The sequence below is a fragment of the Heterostelium album genome (assembly GCF_000004825.1).
Source record: "Heterostelium album PN500 unplaced genomic scaffold PPL_scaffold8, whole genome shotgun sequence".
NCBI classification, from domain to species: Eukaryota; Evosea; class Eumycetozoa; order Acytosteliales; family Acytosteliaceae; genus Heterostelium; species Heterostelium album.
Genome location: NW_008805070.1, coordinates 1964702 through 1982367, shown reverse-complemented (window position 1 = coordinate 1982367; position 17666 = coordinate 1964702). Strand labels below are relative to the sequence as shown.

Below are 17666 nucleotides of genomic sequence, written 5' to 3'. Positions count from 1 at the left end.
CTTCAAGAACAATCGGTCTTTTACAGGAATCACCAGTTCTTCAATGGTGAAAGGATTGATAAAGAGTGTTGTCGATACCAACGACGATGAATACGCTTCTTTCGTTTGTTTCTGATGATTCAGATCGACGGTGATCTGATGTGAGCAAGGATCACGATTGATTGCCATCACCGGCAAGTAGAGCTCCAGTTGCTCCTCGGTATCGATGTGCTGAAGGTTGATCTTCTCGTTGACCAACGGCATCTGCAGAGTCGTGACAGTGCCGTCACGCTTCCTGCTGATGACGTGATAGGTCGGTGTCTGAATGATGGTTACACCGGTCGGCGAGTGGAATCCGAGTGTTCCCATCTCGATCGAGTCAGAGTGAGTGTTCAACTTGATTCCAATGTACTGGATGCACGATAGCAGTAGCGGACTGGTGGCGAACGACTCTAGTTTGATAGTGGATTGTGTCTCTATCACTTTTATCTCACTTGGTCGACCGTCGCTGTCTTTGAGCGACTGGCCAAACGCAACATTTCCAAACTGTATCCAAATGGAATCTTTGACAAACGATGCTTTCGTTGTGCCGAGTGTCGAGAATCGATAGTGGTTGACACCAGGGTGAATAGTGAAATCCGTCAAGTTGAATATCAACTTCTCACTGGTTGAATTCAGCCTTATAAAGTTGATAGCAGCATGTCTTGCAACGATCGAGGTAAACAAGTTACTCTTTACCTTTACATCTATAGTAATAGTATCCAAGAATCTACATTCCAATGCACCAGTCATTATTTTCACTTTAAACAAAGGATGCATTGGTACAGCAACTGAGAAATAAAACAAAGTAATAAGTAAGGTGGTTAAGTTTTGATTGTTAGTAATTACTTTTAACACATAATATTAATAATTAAATAGTTATAACATACTATTTAATTGATTGTTCTTTGATATATTTAATATCTCATTGAGGTAATAAGATTTCTCTTCTTCTGTCTTTAAGATACCAGGTGATAGTAGACTAATGCATGTTGTAATATACTCTGTTAGATCGTTCAATCTCTTTTGACAGAATGAAAGTTTTGTTTTAATTGAATATTCTATCAAATTCCATGACTCTCTTGAATAAAGATTAACTATACTCTTAAAGAATCCAGCTGCATCTGAGAAATCTCCAAGTTTACTAATAATAAAATTATTTTGTTAGTTTTTTAATATAGTTCAATAATAATAATAATAGTTTTTTTGTTTGGGATTAACTAACTTACAAATACATCTTACCAACAGCATAGGTCACTCTATGATGTGATCTTGTTCTGTTTGTTTGTATATAAAGTGAATCTGCTTGTGACATTACATTCTAAATTTTATAATAATAATATTAAAAATGTTAGTTTTCTAAAATAGATCTATTTTGTATATATATCTATTTTTATACTACTTACAATATAAAGTTGTTTAAATTGTTTAGTTGATTGAAATGCAACTTGTAATGGTGGATATGTAAATAGTGTTGTTGTTGGAATGCTATTATTCTTCTTCTCATTGCTATTACTAAGTACAGATGATTTAGTTGGTGAAGTACCAGGTGATACTGTTGCTATGGTTGTTGTTGTTGTTGGTGATACTGCTATTATTGGTGATTGTAATTGTTGTTCTTGTTGTTTATATTCATTTGAAAATATTAATTCTGCATATTTATAGAATGGTATAATAATCTGTGGTGTTGTTGTTGTTGTTGTTTCTGTTGTAGTTGTTATTGTAATTGTTGGTGATGTTAAATTATTACTATTATTATTGTCATTATTATTATTATTATTTATATTATTATTGTTATTATTATTATTATTAATAGTATAATCTAAATCATCTTTTGCAATTAGATCTAATTTAATTGCTAATGTTTCTAACATTTGACCAGCACCAAACAATAGGTCTGCAAGTAGGAAGTCGAGAGATTCACGATCTTGACGATCGAATTTACCATCTAGATCACCACTTGCCAATGATAGACTATTGGTTCTCATCCAATTGGTTGATTGTAGCTGCATTGACTGTACACTGGTTAGAGATTGTGAGGAGGTGAGACGACCACCACCCGTTCCACTTGGTGTCTGTGGTGTTGATGAACCAACTGCCAGCGAATTTGAACTAGCCGATCCTGTCAGAGTAGAAGTGACATTGCCCGAAACCGGAGAGTTTCCAGTCACCGGAGTATTACCAAGACTTCCACCGGTAACCAAACTTCCAACACCATTCCAAGCATTTAAGAATCTTGCAAGTGGTGGTGTAATTTGTTTAGTAATCTTATTATTATTACTATTGCTATTATTATTATTATTTGGTTGTTGTTGTTGTTGTTGTTGTGATGATGTTAGCGATGATGATGCTGCTTGTTGCTGTGGATTGGCAGTAAGTTTTTCAAATGCATTTTGACATGCTTTTACAATTTCAAGGGAGACAGCAATGGTCCATGCTTCACGGAAATAGACAGAGAATGACTTTTCATTCTTGGCAATGATGTGTCCGACAGAGGTAATGAATGATGTCGCTTTGTTGGCTACTTCAATTGGTCTGTTCAAAAGAAAGAGTAGCTTTGACTGACAAACAAAGAGATAATGTTTGAAATCAAATAGACTTATCTTTTTCTGATAGATTAACTCACGATAGTGTCTTCTCGTAGTTGAATCAAACAAATTGACACCATCATTATTAATCATATTGTGTGGAGTTGTTGTCGTTGCCGCGGCGGTGGTAGTGGCAGTTCCGCCAGCTGGCAAAGTTGGCGAAGTCGCCGTCGTCGTCGTCGTCGCCGATGCAGCATTAGCAGCTGAAACCTTTTCAAATTGTGATTTATTCTCCTGGAAGAGTACCTCTAGTTCTATGTATTGTAGTAGCGCATCTTCGTAGAGTAATGCACGCTCGTATATCAGAGCGAGACTCTCCTTTAGAAAGAAGAATCCGAGGTAGTTCCAACCGAGACTGGTTCGCTTGGCGTCACTCTTTCGGATCTCCTCTTCGTAGAGCGTCAAGTATTGTTCGGCACTCGAGATGATTCCCTCTTTCAGCTTGAAGAGCAGGTCGTCCCAGAGCTCGTCGTTGCGCTGATTCGAATCGTCGAGGAATCGCAGCTGACAGCAACGGTCTTTACGCACATTGAAATCGTTCTTTATCTTATCGTAGACGGTTCGCGAGAGTTTCGCGAATGTCTCTGACAATCGCTTCTGACCGAGCTGTATGTAAACGATCAGCCATTCCTGCTGGCGGTCCGCCATGTTGGTAACCCACTGGCGTATCTTTGGTTTCGTGACATTCTTGTAGGTGTCGGTGTCGTCGCAGTGCACCAAGTACAAATAGAGATAGGGTTTGCGATAGAGATTGGCAAATTCAAATGTCTGATTGCGCAGTCGTTCATCGTCGTGACTGACGATATCCACTGGCATATACTCTACAATCTTTGTGTGTCCTGTCTTTGTCTTCCAACTGATATTCTTCAGAGGTAGATGTGATTTCAACTCTGGTTCCAAATATTTCCAAACACCGAAATCATCTTGATCTAAAAATTGAATGATATGATATGATATGTTGTTAGTTATTTAGTTGTTTGATTCAATATTGTTGTTATTATTATTATGATTGTTATGATTGTTTTTAGTTACATGAAATGATAATATGTTCTGCAGATACATTCGGATCGAATAGAGTTGATGCCGATGGAGATAGAGTAGAGTTTGCAAGTGGTGTAGTGTTTGATGGTGAAGAGGAAGTAGATGAAGTCGATGCTGATGTTGGTGTATTGTTATTGTTTGACATCTTTTAACTTCTTTCTTTGAACGTTGCTGCCTCTTTACTTCAGTGAATCTCTATCTACACTATTGCTATCACTATCACTGTGTTTTAACTAACTAAATGATCACAACTAACTAATGATCTGATTTGATCTAATCTGCTAATAATAATAGCAGGGGTGTTAAAACAATATCAAACTAAAATCAAATTCTATATATTCTAAAGAAATATAATTATAATATCTGTAATGTTTGTTTGTGAAATATAATCTAAGAAGTGTCTGTTGAATGAAAATTAAAAAAATGAAGTTAGTTGATTTTAATTAATTTAAAAAAAAAAACAAAAAATTAAAAAAAAAAAGGTGTAAATTTCAAAAAAAAAATAGAGAGATTAATTAAGCAGAAATTTGTGTATAATCTTTCGAAATATTAAGTCAAATATCAAAGATTTCCTTAAAAATGGATTATTAATATTAGCATCAAAGAAAATTTAAATTAATTAGAAAATTAAATAAAAAAAATTAAAATTTTTTAGACTTTTTATTATATAATTTAAAAAGAGATAAAATCAAAAAAGATTTGATAGATATAATAGTTTTTAATATTTCTAAATTTAAGAAGTTCTTACTTTCAAACATTTATTTATTTGAAAAATTAAGATGAGAAGATTTTTTTAAAGATTTTACAATAAAAATGAGTCCTTTCAAAAAATCCATCTTTTCGAAAAAAAATGATCATTTTTTATTTAAAAAGAAAAATATTAATAAAAATTAATAGATATAAATATAATGAAAGTTAAAGAGTATTAAAAAAGATTGGTTCTATATCTTAAATTGAATAAATATTAATAGATATTTTTTTCTATCCACAGATATTTTATTCCTATAAGTTCAAATTCCTTGGAAACTTTGGAAAATAATATTACGAAACTATATGATTGTCATCAAATGAAAGATGAATGTACATTTCAAGAATTTGTATATCACTATACTTTATATGTAAATAGTGGAAATCAGAGCATAGATGAATCTCAGCATAGAAAAGTTATAGTTGCAAAAGATTGGAATGAATTTAAAAATCAATCATCAATTTTAACAATTGATCAATCGTCCGTATTATTGAATGAAAACCTTAATAGACAACAACAAAAACAACAACGTTCACAACCAAAGAAAATAATTGACATGAGTAAATATTGGTTTATTTATTGAAATAGAGAAAATCAAAAAAAAAAAAAAAAAAAAGATTTATTTTTAAAAAATGAAATGAATTAAAAAACAATATTTTTATTTTTAGTTATCCCTATTATTATTATTAATATGTTAAATAAATAACATAACAACATCAGATCGAAATGGTCTATCCAATATTGAAAAATTTCTTACTCTTGGGAACAGGTTTTCAAAGTCCAAGCGAATAGTGACTATCTACTTTTAAATAGTTTCTCTTCTTCTGTATTGACTCCTCAAAGTTTTTTTAATAGGAATTAAAACTTACCATCACCTATATAGGCTTTATCACCTATTATCTGTTCTACACCTAATAAATTGGGCAAGTTGGTTTGTCTTGCTATAGTTAGGTCGTGGACCGTAGTAAGGACCATCGAGTTTTACCAAACTTCCATTTAGATTGACTATAACTTGATATTTAAAACCATTAGCCTTATATTTACCTTTATTGGTAGTTATAAAAATTTGATTCTTGAGGTTAAATATTAGTTAATAAATTAAAATAAATTTAATCTACAGAGTATTATACCTGAATAAGTAAATTTTTGTGTTTCTCGATCTATTGGTTTTTAATTTCTAGGAATATAGTATCAACTACTAAAAATGATGGTCTGTTTTAGTGAACAACAGGAGGTGTTTTCAATCTCTTTGAAAGATCAAAAAATCACCCATTTTTAAAAAATATTTAAAATACAACTATTAATATATAATATATTTAAATATCACTAAAGTGATATTAATGTAATTATTAATTTACATGTTGAAAGATGATTTACTGAAATAATCACAAAAGACAATATAAATAAGTTTTGTTTAAGGAAGTCGGTAAAATGAATATAAATAAAAATTAACTTAATTCTTTATAAATTTACACAGAGAAACCCGAAAGTTAAGTTAATATCAATTTTTAATATAAATAATTATTTACATGAATTTTTAATCGCTTTACCAAATACCGATATCTACTATGACCAATGAATCAAATGATATATAATAATAATTTTGAAAATTGAGATTTAAAAAATAACATAGTTGGTCCACAGTTTTGATACACTTTGAAAATATGAAGACAATTTATTTTTAGTTTCTTTTATATTATTAAAGATCGAATTTTTGTTTTTTCACGGTGTTATTTTTGATAAAGTCAATTCATATCAACAATTTCCTTTTATAATTGAATATTAAAAGTAAATTCAAAGGTTTTAATCTAAATAAAGTATGTAAACTACACAGTCAATCCCAAGATCCCACCCAATATTTCTCTTCAGGTAACTTTGATTTTGAAATCCAGAGTGTTGAACTTTAAAAATAATGGGTGGGATTTTTAAATTGAAAAATTTTTTTATAAAATAAAAATAAGTTTTTATTAATTTTCAAAAATAATATAAAATGTTTCACAAATGTTAACATTTTTATTAATTTTTTTATTCTTAAAAACAAAGTTAAATATTTAATATAAATAAATTCTCATTGTCTCAAATGGATATTTAAATACCATTAAAATCGTATGGTTTAATTTTATCAACATTTTTTTAAAATTTTATCACCAAAAAAAAAAAAAAAAAAATCTAGAGTATTAAACAACAAAATTAATTTAATTTTTTTTATATCTTTTTATTTCTTGCACTTGAAGTATATATTTAATAACAAATATTAACATAAATAATCTAATATTTACTCAAGTCAAATAGCGAATATAACCTATTCGATGAAACCAATTAGTTTGGAAATCCTTGGAATTCAAAATAACTAGGATTTCAGAGCACAGGCCAGAGAGTTCAACGCTAGGCATGAGAGCAACTTTCAATTCTTCTTTGCATTTCAACAAAAGTGAGTTTGATAGTTTGACGTACTCCAATATATTTAATGCTTGTTGAATTAAATTGGTACCATATCTTTGTGTCGCTGATATGACAGATCGTTTAGTTGGTGGATCATTTAAACCTTGAGGAACTTTGAAAACAAGATTATGTTTTGCTAATTTCCCGCGTAATTGATCAATTTCTGTGGATTGGAGCTGAATTCGATTAAAATCCTCAGAGAAAGTCTTTACTACATTGAAATCAAAGTCCATTCCAAGCTCAACCAAACTATTGAATCGTTTTTTGAAAGATTCCACATTCTCTTTTGTTATTTCAGAACCAATTGCCATCTTTGTCAAATATAAAAGATCTCGGTGTCTTTTTGTATCGGACCCTTTGAATCTTAGTTTATGAGTGATAGTGACTTCTGGTTTGGTATAGTTCTCTGGAACTGTTGGAGACGTCGTTAAACCGTGATAATAACGACATCGTGTAATGATATAATAATGTTATAATAACAAATAGTTTATGTGTTTAAATATGGTTGTGAAATATATGAAATTAATAATGTTTATTGAGTTCTTGTTTGCGCTTAAATACATTGTGTTCATTGATCGGTTAGCAGTAGTCGGTTGACTGATATCTTGGAACTACGATTCCAACACTGCCCTTCTTCTTCGAGGCAGCAGCCTGACAGGATTAAAAACTTATACGCGGCTTTGCATAAGAAAACCTTATCAGGACTTACGCGAGAGACGGGTGCCGACTCATCCGTCTGTAGAATCTGGAACTGAATGAGCAGAGCTAAACTTAGTCGCCAGAGTATTACCAGGTAACGGTACCCAAGCGAGAGCTCTTCCAACCTTAACCAAATATTCGACACGAGCTAATTTGGAAGTACCAAGAGTGAACTTGCGCTTGGCGAGGATGGCAACAATATCCTTTCTCCATTTGGTGTATGCTAGAACCTTGACATCATCTGCAATAATAATAGAGGGAGTGTTTGGTATGAAGTCGTCGCTGTTGATGTATGATATAATGTTCTTTGTCGCTATTATTTCCGATTTATTAAGATTGCATTTTAAATTATGATCGAATTTGTCCACTTCGTTACGTAGTTCGTTAAAATTATTTTCGACATTTCGCAAAATTGATTTTGATAAATTATTTGATAAAGTTCCACGTGCAGTGATGTTTTGATGAAATTTTGAATCATTTGAAATAAATTTAAAATAATCGATATTTAAATTATTATTATTATTATTATTAGAGTTATTAGAGTTATTAGAGTTATTAGAGTTATTAGAGTTATTATTATTATTAATAAGTAAGTTATCGCTATCATCGTCATTCATATCCATGTCATCGTTATTGTTGTTGTAGTTGTTATTGTTATTATTATTATTATCGTAGTCGCTATCATTATCGTCATTTAATTTATTATCCTCCATGTCATCCCTGTCAACACTACGTTCGACATTTATGTCTACTCTACTTTCGACATTTTTCAGCCCCCTCCGTGTGTGACGGCGTATAGGCCTCGGACTATCGTCATAGTCGTCTGAACTATCGCCAACGGTACTACCCCGATCGGTCTCCGCCGTAGCACCGTTTTCGACTAATAAGTCGTCGACATCATTAATTAAATTTTCATTCATCTTTGGATCGTATAACATTATGTGTTTCGAATTAAATTTCTTCTTCTTTGTGCTTATTCCATCTTTTCCAATCACATCTATGAATATATTATTATAATTATCGACTTCCACTACTTTTCGCGGTCCTTCATACCTCACATCCAATTTCTTTTTCTTACCATCTCTATTATTATTGTAGAAAACGTAATCACCTACCTTGATTTGGTTTTCTTTTTTACCTTTGTTCCATGTAAATCTCATTTCTTGATTTCCAACACAGATGTTTCGTTTGACTAACTTAATGATTGCTTTCCTTTCCTTAATAGATTCGATGATTTGCTTATCTGTGACGTCGACCAGAGCATCCGATTCTTTGACGAGGTTGAGTGGTGTTAACGGATTGTGTCCCAAATAGATCTTGAACGGAGTGTACTCGGTAGTTGAATGAACAGTTGAATTCAATGAAAACTCGACAGTATCGATGTGCTTAGACCAGGAACCAGTAGTATTGTGGAGACGGTCATCAACCATAAGCTTTCTAGTCGCATTCTTGACTGCACGAATGATTCTTTCAGCTTGTCCGTTGGCTTGTTGATTGGATACGGCCGATGTGGAGTGGTGAATACCGTACGCTTTCGTCAATTGCTTGAATAACTTGGAGGTCAATTTAGAATCGTTATCAGAAACAATTTCAATAGGGATACCATGGAGTTTAAAGATCTCTTTATGAAACAGATCAATCACCTCTTTACTGGTATAGTCCGAACCTAAAGGAATCAGTCTGGTCATTTTAGATAAGGCATCGACAACGACCATTATAGCGTCAACCTTCCTACCCATGTACTCCTCGACTGGTAGATTTGGTATGAAGTCGATGTTAATACGTTGGAAGCATTTGACTGGAATGGGCAATGGAATCAGGTGACCAATTCTTTTTCGTGCATGGTCGCTGGCACGTCGACAGACGATACAGTCATCACAGTACTTCTTGGTGTCTGCCGCCATGTTCGGCCATACGTATAGTTCGGATATAGAATGGAGAGTTTTGGAGGCCGACCTATGACAACCGAATTCAGAATCGTGGGCTTGATATAGTAAATTATTGACTATTGACATGACTCTAGGCACTATAATCTTACCGTCGTGGGTGTATCGGAGACCGTTGATTGTCGTGTAATCAGTGATTCCGTTACTAAGATTGGAGTTGTCCTCTATGCGGTAACCGTCGATGATATCGTTGGCGATCGTTGGATGACTAAGTGATACGGATACATTGAATGTGTACCTGGACAAACCATCGGCAATCGTATTGTCCTTTCCTTTGATGAATTTGATCTTTGGTTGGTAAAGATTAATGTGTGCGATCCAGCGATTGATAGTTTGGTTGATACCGATCTTGTTGGCCTCGTTGATGTAGGTGATGTTCTTATGGTCAGTACGAATCTCGATATCTCTGCCGAAGATGTGATAGTAGTTGGCTTTCAACGCAGTAACGATGGCTAATAGTTCCTTTTCCAGTGTTGAATAACGTGTTTCCGAATCTTTCAATTTCCTGGAACCGTAGCAGATTACGTTCTCTTTACCGTCTACCAATTGAAACAATCGATATCCGGTACCGACATCGGAAGCGTCGCATTCAAATATAAAAGGCAGATCGTAATTTGGTGGGAACAACGATGGTTTCTCTTTAATTGCTGATTTGATAGTATCGAATGCAAGTTGGCAATCATCAGACCAGTGGAATGGAGCGAACTTTCTAAGTAGGAAAGTGAGTGGTGCTTGGACAGTGGCTAACCTCGGAATGAATCTATTGTAGTAGTTAACAAGACCGAGGAAACTACGTAGCTCGTCTTTGTTGTTCGGCTCTTTCCAAGCGATGATAGAATCGATCTTGTCCTGCAGTGGGTCTATTTTGCCATTACCAACCATGTGACCAAGGTAGTCGACAGATCGAACCAAGAATGTGCATTTTGATAAGTTGACATGTAAGTTATTCTTTCTTAGTATTGTGAATACATGCTTGATACCATCGATGTGTTCAGTAATAGAAGAATTATTGGTCATAATTAATAAATCGTCTAAGTATACTAATAATAATTTCTGAAATACTTCCAATTTAAATACAGAATCCATGAAAGACTGGAAGACTGCTGGTGCATTTGATAATCCGAATGGTATAACCGTGTATTTGAATGAACCAAATGGACAACGAAAAGTGGTCTTGTCAGCGTCTTGTAGGTTCATGCGAAGTTGGTGGTAACCATGTAGCAAGTCCAACTTGCTTAGCCAGTGAGCAGATTTGGTACGATCAAGCAGTTCGTTGATACGTGGAAGCGGATATGAGTTCTTGACGGTAGACTTATTGAGTTGGCGGTAGTCGACACACATACGCCAGTTACCAGTTTTCTTCTTAACGAACAATACTGGAGCGCCGTATTCAGCGTTAGATGGAACGATGAAACCTTTATGTAGCAAGTCCTTGATTTGGTTGTGTAGTTCCTCTAACAGTGATTGCGGAACAGGGAACATCCTCTGTTTCTGGACAGGTGCGTTTAAGTTGATCTTCATATCCACATCCTCACGGAATGGCGGTGGTGAAGTCATTGGAGATACCACATCTTGGAAATCACTTTTCAACATTTTAATGATGTCATCTCGAACACCATCAAGACCATCCTCCGAAACAGCGGTGACGTTCGTGGTAAAAGTAGTAGCTGTCGGCAGTGGAGTCTTCACGTCATCAGGGTCAATCCATACCAAGTAACTATCAGCAATATCAGCGGTATTAATATGCTCGATGCCAGAGTTAGTAGGATTACTTGGATTAAGAGTGGCCATGGTCATAGGAGAGTACCTAAATTTATTGAAATTCCCAAAATGGAAATTTTCAAAATCAGTTTTTAATTTTTCCTTGGTGACGTGGATTTGGTGACAAATTTTTGTAATTTCGTGCAAAATGTCACATTTTTGCGTTGATGCAAATAAACATTTCAAAGTAGATTTCCTTTTTCGTCCAGACACATGAAAATCGATGTTGTTACGAAGCGCGCTATGATTGGTGGCACCTCTTCTGAATGTTTTTACTAAATTATCAGAAATAGTGAGTGTATTATCGACAATTCTAAAATCTAGTTTGGCTAGTGAATCTACGCCGATGATACATACTTTAGGGTCCACATCCGCAATGATAAAATCCATTGGAATATGGACACGGTGACCTTTAACGGTGGTGAAACCGACAAGTAATGAGACCATACCATCTGAACGTGTGGGTACCATTGACACCACATATATTAATGCATGCAGGAGTGAGGGGTGTGGTCAACTTAAGATTATTCCAAACGGTTCTAGAAAGCAGATTAATCTCAGAACCAGTGTCAAGCTTAGCGTCTTTGGTGATTCCATTGACGAAAATAGGAACGTACGGTAGAGAAGACGTATCGACAGAGCCGACCATTTTATTTAAGTAAGGGTTTTTATCACCAGAACTGGGGTGATCTGAGAGTTTGGGTCTGTCAGAGCGACTATCTGAACGACGATCTGAACGTCTGAATCTATCACGTTTATCGCGGTGATATGGGCCACGCGGCTTGCGGCACTCAAAAGACTTGTGACCAGGGAGACCACAATTGAAACACTTAAAGCTAGGCTTTGAAACGTGATGTGTGGTTTGACCAACCGACTTGTTAGCAAAACCAGGGAAATGCTTGTCAATCCAACCACATGGATCAGCAACGTCAAGTTTCTCGAGATGGGATTGGTTCACGTTCTTAGCTGAATAATGGAATGCGAACAACTCCTCAGCTTTGCGAAGGCATTGTGAGAGATCGGTAAATTCACTCAAACGGGTACGGATCTCGCCCAGGTTGATAAATGCAGCTTTATACATGCGGACGTTGATGGCTTCACCCATATTCATAATTCTGGCAAGGCGGTTGAAAGACATGTTGAAGCTGGTGATTGACCATTTTGGATCGTATACTACTTGGTGTGAAAACTTGGCATACAGTGAGTCAGCATCAATCTTACAACCGAAAACTTTTACAAGAGCAGCGGACAACTCGGCGAAATCCTTGTAAGGAATTCTGTTGGCAAAGAAGAAGCTAAAGGCGTCTGGTGTCAGCCATACCTCTGTGAAGTTGAAACGGTGCTCCTCTGGAACCAGATTATAGATCGCATCTATCCATGAGTAGATGTCGTCACCTAATTTAAACTTCTGGATCGAGCCAAACATTACCTTATTCGAGTTCAGCCACGTGTTGAAACTTGACGAATTAGGGTCGGCCGCAAAAGTAGCAGTGGTCCAATCGTAAGCTTGCTTTATGGAGATGGAATACATGGATAACACTTTGACAAAGAAATCGCAAAAGCTCTTATGAGTAGATCTTAAAGGGTCATTCCTGCAAAGAAAATCGTTAACTATCATCATAGTACTAGCGTGATTGCGAGGCACTGTTCGTTTGGTTAAACCGGCAGGGGTGGTGGGCTTAGTAGGGGTCCGTTTAAAATATGGCGTAAAAGGAATTGATACTTCTGAGTCCACCATGTTGGAGACGTCGTTAAACCGTGATAATAACGACATCGTGTAATGATATAATAATGTTATAATAACAAATAGTTTATGTGTTTAAATATGGTTGTGAAATATATGAAATTAATAATGTTTATTGAGTTCTTGTTTGCGCTTAAATACATTGTGTTCATTGATCGGTTAGCAGTAGTCGGTTGACTGATATCTTGGAACTACGATTCCAACAGGAACAACTTCAGGGAGATTCAATACTTTTGGATCTAAAGGTTTGTAAATATATTGAAGTGGTTTCAATGGTAGATTCTTTACGGGAGGTAGGTCTGTCATGACTACGTCAGTATCTTTGGAGCTTTTACCGGCACGGGATGTAGATGGTTTTTTTGAGGTTGGAGCAGTCTTGGAACTAGGTAGACCAACTTTGGAGGATGATTTAGGGGGTCGACGTGGAGGCTTAGTAGTAGTAGTATTAGTAGTAGTAGTAGTAGTAGTAGTAGTAGATGAAGTAGGTAGATCAGTCATAACTGTATCGTTGGAGAGAGATTTGGAGAGTTGTTCAGCGGCACGATGTTTGGCATGTCGTTCATCGGCACGTTTTTTGGAGCGTCGTTTTCGTCGGGGCAAAGATGATTGTGTTGAAGTTGGAGCAGGGATTGAACTAGATTGATCATTCATAACTATATCATTGAGCGGAGTGATAGTTGAAACATTTGACAGCTTGGACTCTTCCGAAAGTAACGTGGTCTCAATTGCACGATACAAAAGTAGGTCGGCTTTTAAGAGTTGACTGTGTTTCTTCTTTTTATCAAATGAAGAATCAACCAATCGATAGGATTTATGAGCTTCAATTGCTGCAGAATATAAAGGACTTGGAATTGACTGGCGTTTTTCGATAAGAGCATGAAGATTCTTTGTAGTTTCTCCTAAGCGATCAATAATACCATCGATTTCGGTATTATTGGGGTTTACTTGAATCTCGGGTTTCCTAAATGATCCACTGCTATTTTTCGCATAAACAGTACCATGAGCTTCAAAAGATAAAAGTTGATTCTCTAAATTTTGATAAACAGGATCATCTGGTTCGTGCTTGCCAATTTCCAATATCAAATGGTCAATATGATTTTGAATATCTACCGACTCTTTATTCAATAGATCAATCTCTTTTGAATCTGTAACAAAATGAATTGGTCTATCAAATAGATATTTCCTTCTCTTTTCATAAATATCTATTGATAATATGTTACATTCAAAACCACCTAAAAATGAAAAATTTTGTTAATAATTGATGGCATAACGATTTATTATTTTATATTTTTTTATTACATACCATAAAGACTTGGGATTTTTGATTCCCATTCATCAACTTGTTTACCTCTCTTTTTTTTTTTAATACTTTTACGCCTGCCTGATTGCGAGTTGTAATAATGAGTGCCACTGATCATGTCAAGACTAAATTTCTTTTCCATTTGTGCCAATTGTTGTGGAGTATTGGGAATTAGTCCATTATCATCACTAAGACCACCAGGATAGAATAAATAAGTGTTGTGATTACGACCAGGATCAACCGCAATGATTGAAAGTTCTTTCCATTGGGGATCTTTCTTCACTTTATCATATAATTTGATTTCTTCTACAAGTTTTTAGAAAAGTGTGAATAAAAATTTTTAATGATTTTAACTTTTTTTAATTTAAATTAAAAAAAAAAACTTACTTGTAACAACTATTTCGTTTTTGGTTTTAGTAGTTGTTGGTTCGTTGGTTTCAGTTGTTGTATTGTTGGTTGTAGCTGTTGTTGTTTCGTTGGTTGTGGTTGTTGTTGTTGTTGTTATTGTAGAGGTTGCTGTTGGTTTGTTGGCTGTTGGTTTCTTTTTTTTCTTGGCATATACAATATAACAAGAATCACCATTTGATCTAATACCAACCATCTCATATGTTGTTAAATTGAATTTGGGGTTTACTATATCTGACACGTTGATCTTCTCATTATTTAACAATTTACCGAGAGCTGTCTTATTATAGTGGATAGAAAATTGATTAAAACTAAAAAAAACAATTAGTAAAGAATTTTAAATTTACTTATACCTTTTTATAAACATACCTATTTACTTGTGGGATAAGTAGAACGCTGATTGAACGTTTGATATGATAAAAAAAACTAATATCGATATTTTCTTTAATCGATAACTTGTTATTATTATTGGAAGAATTAGATGTTGTTGTTGTTGATGTGTCTGGTTGTTGTTGTTGTTGTTGTTGTTGTTTATTATACAAATGGTTGAGATGTCTTGACTTTCTTTTTTTCTTTTGTTTTGTTGTTTTCGTTTTTGGTGGTTTGCTGTCAATATACTCTTTAATTTTAAAGAGATAAGGACGATTAGGAAAACATGGTTCATTATTATTATTAGAGGAAGAGGAGTTTGAAGATTGTTGATTATTAAAAATATCATTTTGAATAATAGAATAATAATTATTATTGTTATTATTATTGTTATTGTTATTGTTATTGTTATCGATATTGCTATTGCTATTGCTATCGATATCGATATCGATATCGATATTGCTATTATTATCGATACTGCTATTGCCATTGTTATTGCTATTGCTATTGCTATCGATACTGCTATTGCTATCGATATCGATATCGATATTGCTATTGCTATTGCTATTGTTATCGAGATTGCTATTGTTGTTGTGGTGATTGTTCTTGTTATTTTGAACTCTAATATCATTTGCAAAATAATAGAATGCTGAGATAAATTCCTTAGAGTAAAAACAAGGATGACGTGTTAAATGAACTGTTATAGTTTTTGTTACCGACTTATCTAATATCTTTAATTTCAATGAGAATGAAGATTGAAATGATTGTTTTGAAACTACTACTACAACACCATCTTTGATGAGAGTATGAAGCAATTGTAAATTTACAGATCCACATAACAAAGATAATCCGGGGCCATCGGATAGAATTGATTGAAGACTATCGAGCATTATCAGTTTGTGTTCCTTTGGGAATTCACTCATGTTGTTAGCTACGAATGGGTGTAAATCTAACCAATTTGTATTTCTAATTCCATTAAACATTGATAATGTTTGAATTCTATTGGCGGTAGCACACTGTTTTCTATCCTTATTGAGTGACATGTCATTTGGATCCAGAGGGTGATGAGTGATAATAGAAGACGTGGGTGAAGAGACTTGAGGGGTCATTGAGAAGGTATTCAATGGTGAACCAACAAACCTTGGATACTTCTCAGTATCAATAACATAGTTAGGGTCGGTGTAGGTTTTTGATATTGGTGATGCAGTGGAAGTTTGAATATTTCTAAATTGATCGACTACCGAATAAAATTGATTATTTTCAGTAGATTCCTCATTTGTTGTTTCTGTTGTAGAGTTTGTTGTTGTTTCTGTTGTAGGGTTTGTTGTTGATGTTGATGATTGATCTAAAATTACAGAAGTTTGAGAGTTTGAACTGGTTGATTTTGATTTTGATTTTGATTTTGATTTGGATTTTGATTTTGATTTCGATTTTGAATTTGGATTAGGATTTGATATCTTGGAATCCTCCTTAAGGGTACCGGTAGACTTTTGATCTTGACCATATTGATTGATTAATGATTTCAGTCTAGATTTGAGATCATTGATGGCTTTGGAAGGTGATGAGATAGGCCTAGGCAAAGAAGAATTTAAATGATGTAAAAACTCTGAGATTAATCCAATTAGTTGATGTATTAGATCTATTACATTTGATGATAAATTGAGATCTGATCTCTCTACAGTTTCAGAAAAAAACTTTACAATTCTAATAATTGATTTAGTTATTTTTTTCTTTTTCGCTGGTTTTACTTCTATTGATTTCGAATCCTTTCTTCTGTATTCCTTGAAATAATATGAAGAGCAACTCGCACAATAATAATGATTTCCATGTTTACGCATATAGTCTTTGAAAATGTTATCTGGTAAACCAACATTCTTGTGATTATCGTTCTTACATAAAAGATATTCACCCACTGTGTGTGGAGTTTCTTCTTGCATTTTTAATCTTTCCACAAATTCGACCAAGTCGGTAAATTGCTTAACATTTGAATAATCCATATAGGTTTCCCCAAGTATAGATTGTGCAATCTTGACAATAGAAGCTTCATTGAATGTAACTTCTATAGGATTCATTTTGGGATGTAATTTTGGAAAATCAAATCCCCAATTCGATAATCTGATGAAAACATCGCTCGGATCATCTAGTCCTATAAAAAAAGAAATTAATAAAAATTCAACTTAATATTTATTAAAAAAATATTACCATTAAAAAATTTAATAAAAAATATATGTAAAGAGAGTGCGTCAGTAAGATCGGCCTCTACTGCTTTGAGAGGATTCAGGTATTTCAGAGTATATTTTATCTTGTTGAATAGACCACCAAGTCCCAATCTATAGTACTTGTATCCATTGAAATCTTTCGAACCAAGTTCTTTAATATTTTGGTGATCATAATGTGTAAAATAAAATAATTTTTTTAATTCTATTTAAATTTTTAGAAAAGAAAATTAATATTAATAAATTAAAATTAAATACTCTTAATTTTTATATACTTAAAACTTACCTTTAAATTTAAAGTCACTAAAATCAATAGAAACTTTGCCATTTTTGTGATTGGCTAAAAGTGTGATCAACCGTTCCTCTAGTTTGATTGTTGTATCGATTTT

General features: G+C 34.0%; 7 protein-coding genes across 7 annotated transcripts; 2 read left to right on the top strand and 5 right to left on the bottom strand.

Moving 5' to 3' along the window:
• Positions 1-385: 385 nt before the first annotated feature.
• On the top strand, positions 386-589 carry PPL_08423 (uncharacterized protein; the record flags this gene model as incomplete). Its single annotated transcript, XM_020579240.1, has 1 exon — positions 386-589. The coding sequence occupies one exon, from the start codon at positions 386-388 to the stop codon at positions 587-589; it is 204 nt and encodes a 67-aa protein (XP_020431079.1).
• Positions 590-640: 51 nt separating this feature from the next.
• Positions 641-3234, bottom strand: trappc10-2 (trafficking protein particle complex subunit 10; the record flags this gene model as incomplete). The annotated part of the gene is made up of 6 exons (XM_020579239.1): positions 641-658; positions 718-809; positions 909-1162; positions 1248-1339; positions 1425-2924; positions 3196-3234. 6 exons carry the CDS (start codon positions 3232-3234, stop codon positions 641-643), a joined length of 1995 nt encoding a protein of 664 aa, XP_020431078.1.
• A 396-nt stretch (positions 3235-3630) lies between these two features.
• Positions 3631-3792, bottom strand: PPL_08421 (uncharacterized protein; the record flags this gene model as incomplete). Its single annotated transcript, XM_020579238.1, has 1 exon — positions 3631-3792. One exon carries the CDS (start codon positions 3790-3792, stop codon positions 3631-3633), a length of 162 nt encoding a protein of 53 aa, XP_020431077.1.
• Positions 3793-4070: 278 nt separating this feature from the next.
• PPL_08420 (uncharacterized protein) lies at positions 4071-4978 on the top strand (the record flags this gene model as incomplete). The annotated part of the gene is made up of 2 exons (XM_020579237.1): positions 4071-4075; positions 4657-4978. 2 exons carry the CDS (start codon positions 4071-4073, stop codon positions 4976-4978), a joined length of 327 nt encoding a protein of 108 aa, XP_020431076.1.
• An 81-nt stretch (positions 4979-5059) lies between these two features.
• Positions 5060-7148, bottom strand: PPL_08419 (uncharacterized protein; the record flags this gene model as incomplete). The annotated part of the gene is made up of 4 exons (XM_020579236.1): positions 5060-5069; positions 5153-5190; positions 6747-7013; positions 7050-7148. 4 exons carry the CDS (start codon positions 7146-7148, stop codon positions 5060-5062), a joined length of 414 nt encoding a protein of 137 aa, XP_020431075.1.
• Positions 7149-7565: 417 nt separating this feature from the next.
• Positions 7566-12381, bottom strand: PPL_08418 (uncharacterized protein; the record flags this gene model as incomplete). Its single annotated transcript, XM_020579235.1, has 3 exons — positions 7566-11695; positions 11736-11989; positions 12143-12381. The coding sequence occupies 3 exons, from the start codon at positions 12379-12381 to the stop codon at positions 7566-7568; spliced, it is 4623 nt and encodes a 1540-aa protein (XP_020431074.1).
• Positions 12382-13146: 765 nt separating this feature from the next.
• Positions 13147-17605, bottom strand: PPL_08417 (Rab GTPase domain-containing protein; the record flags this gene model as incomplete). Its single annotated transcript, XM_020579234.1, has 6 exons — positions 13147-14219; positions 14291-14593; positions 14675-15003; positions 15062-17207; positions 17264-17391; positions 17553-17605. The coding sequence occupies 6 exons, from the start codon at positions 17603-17605 to the stop codon at positions 13147-13149; spliced, it is 4032 nt and encodes a 1343-aa protein (XP_020431073.1).
• Between the last annotated feature and the right edge of the window lie 61 nt (positions 17606-17666).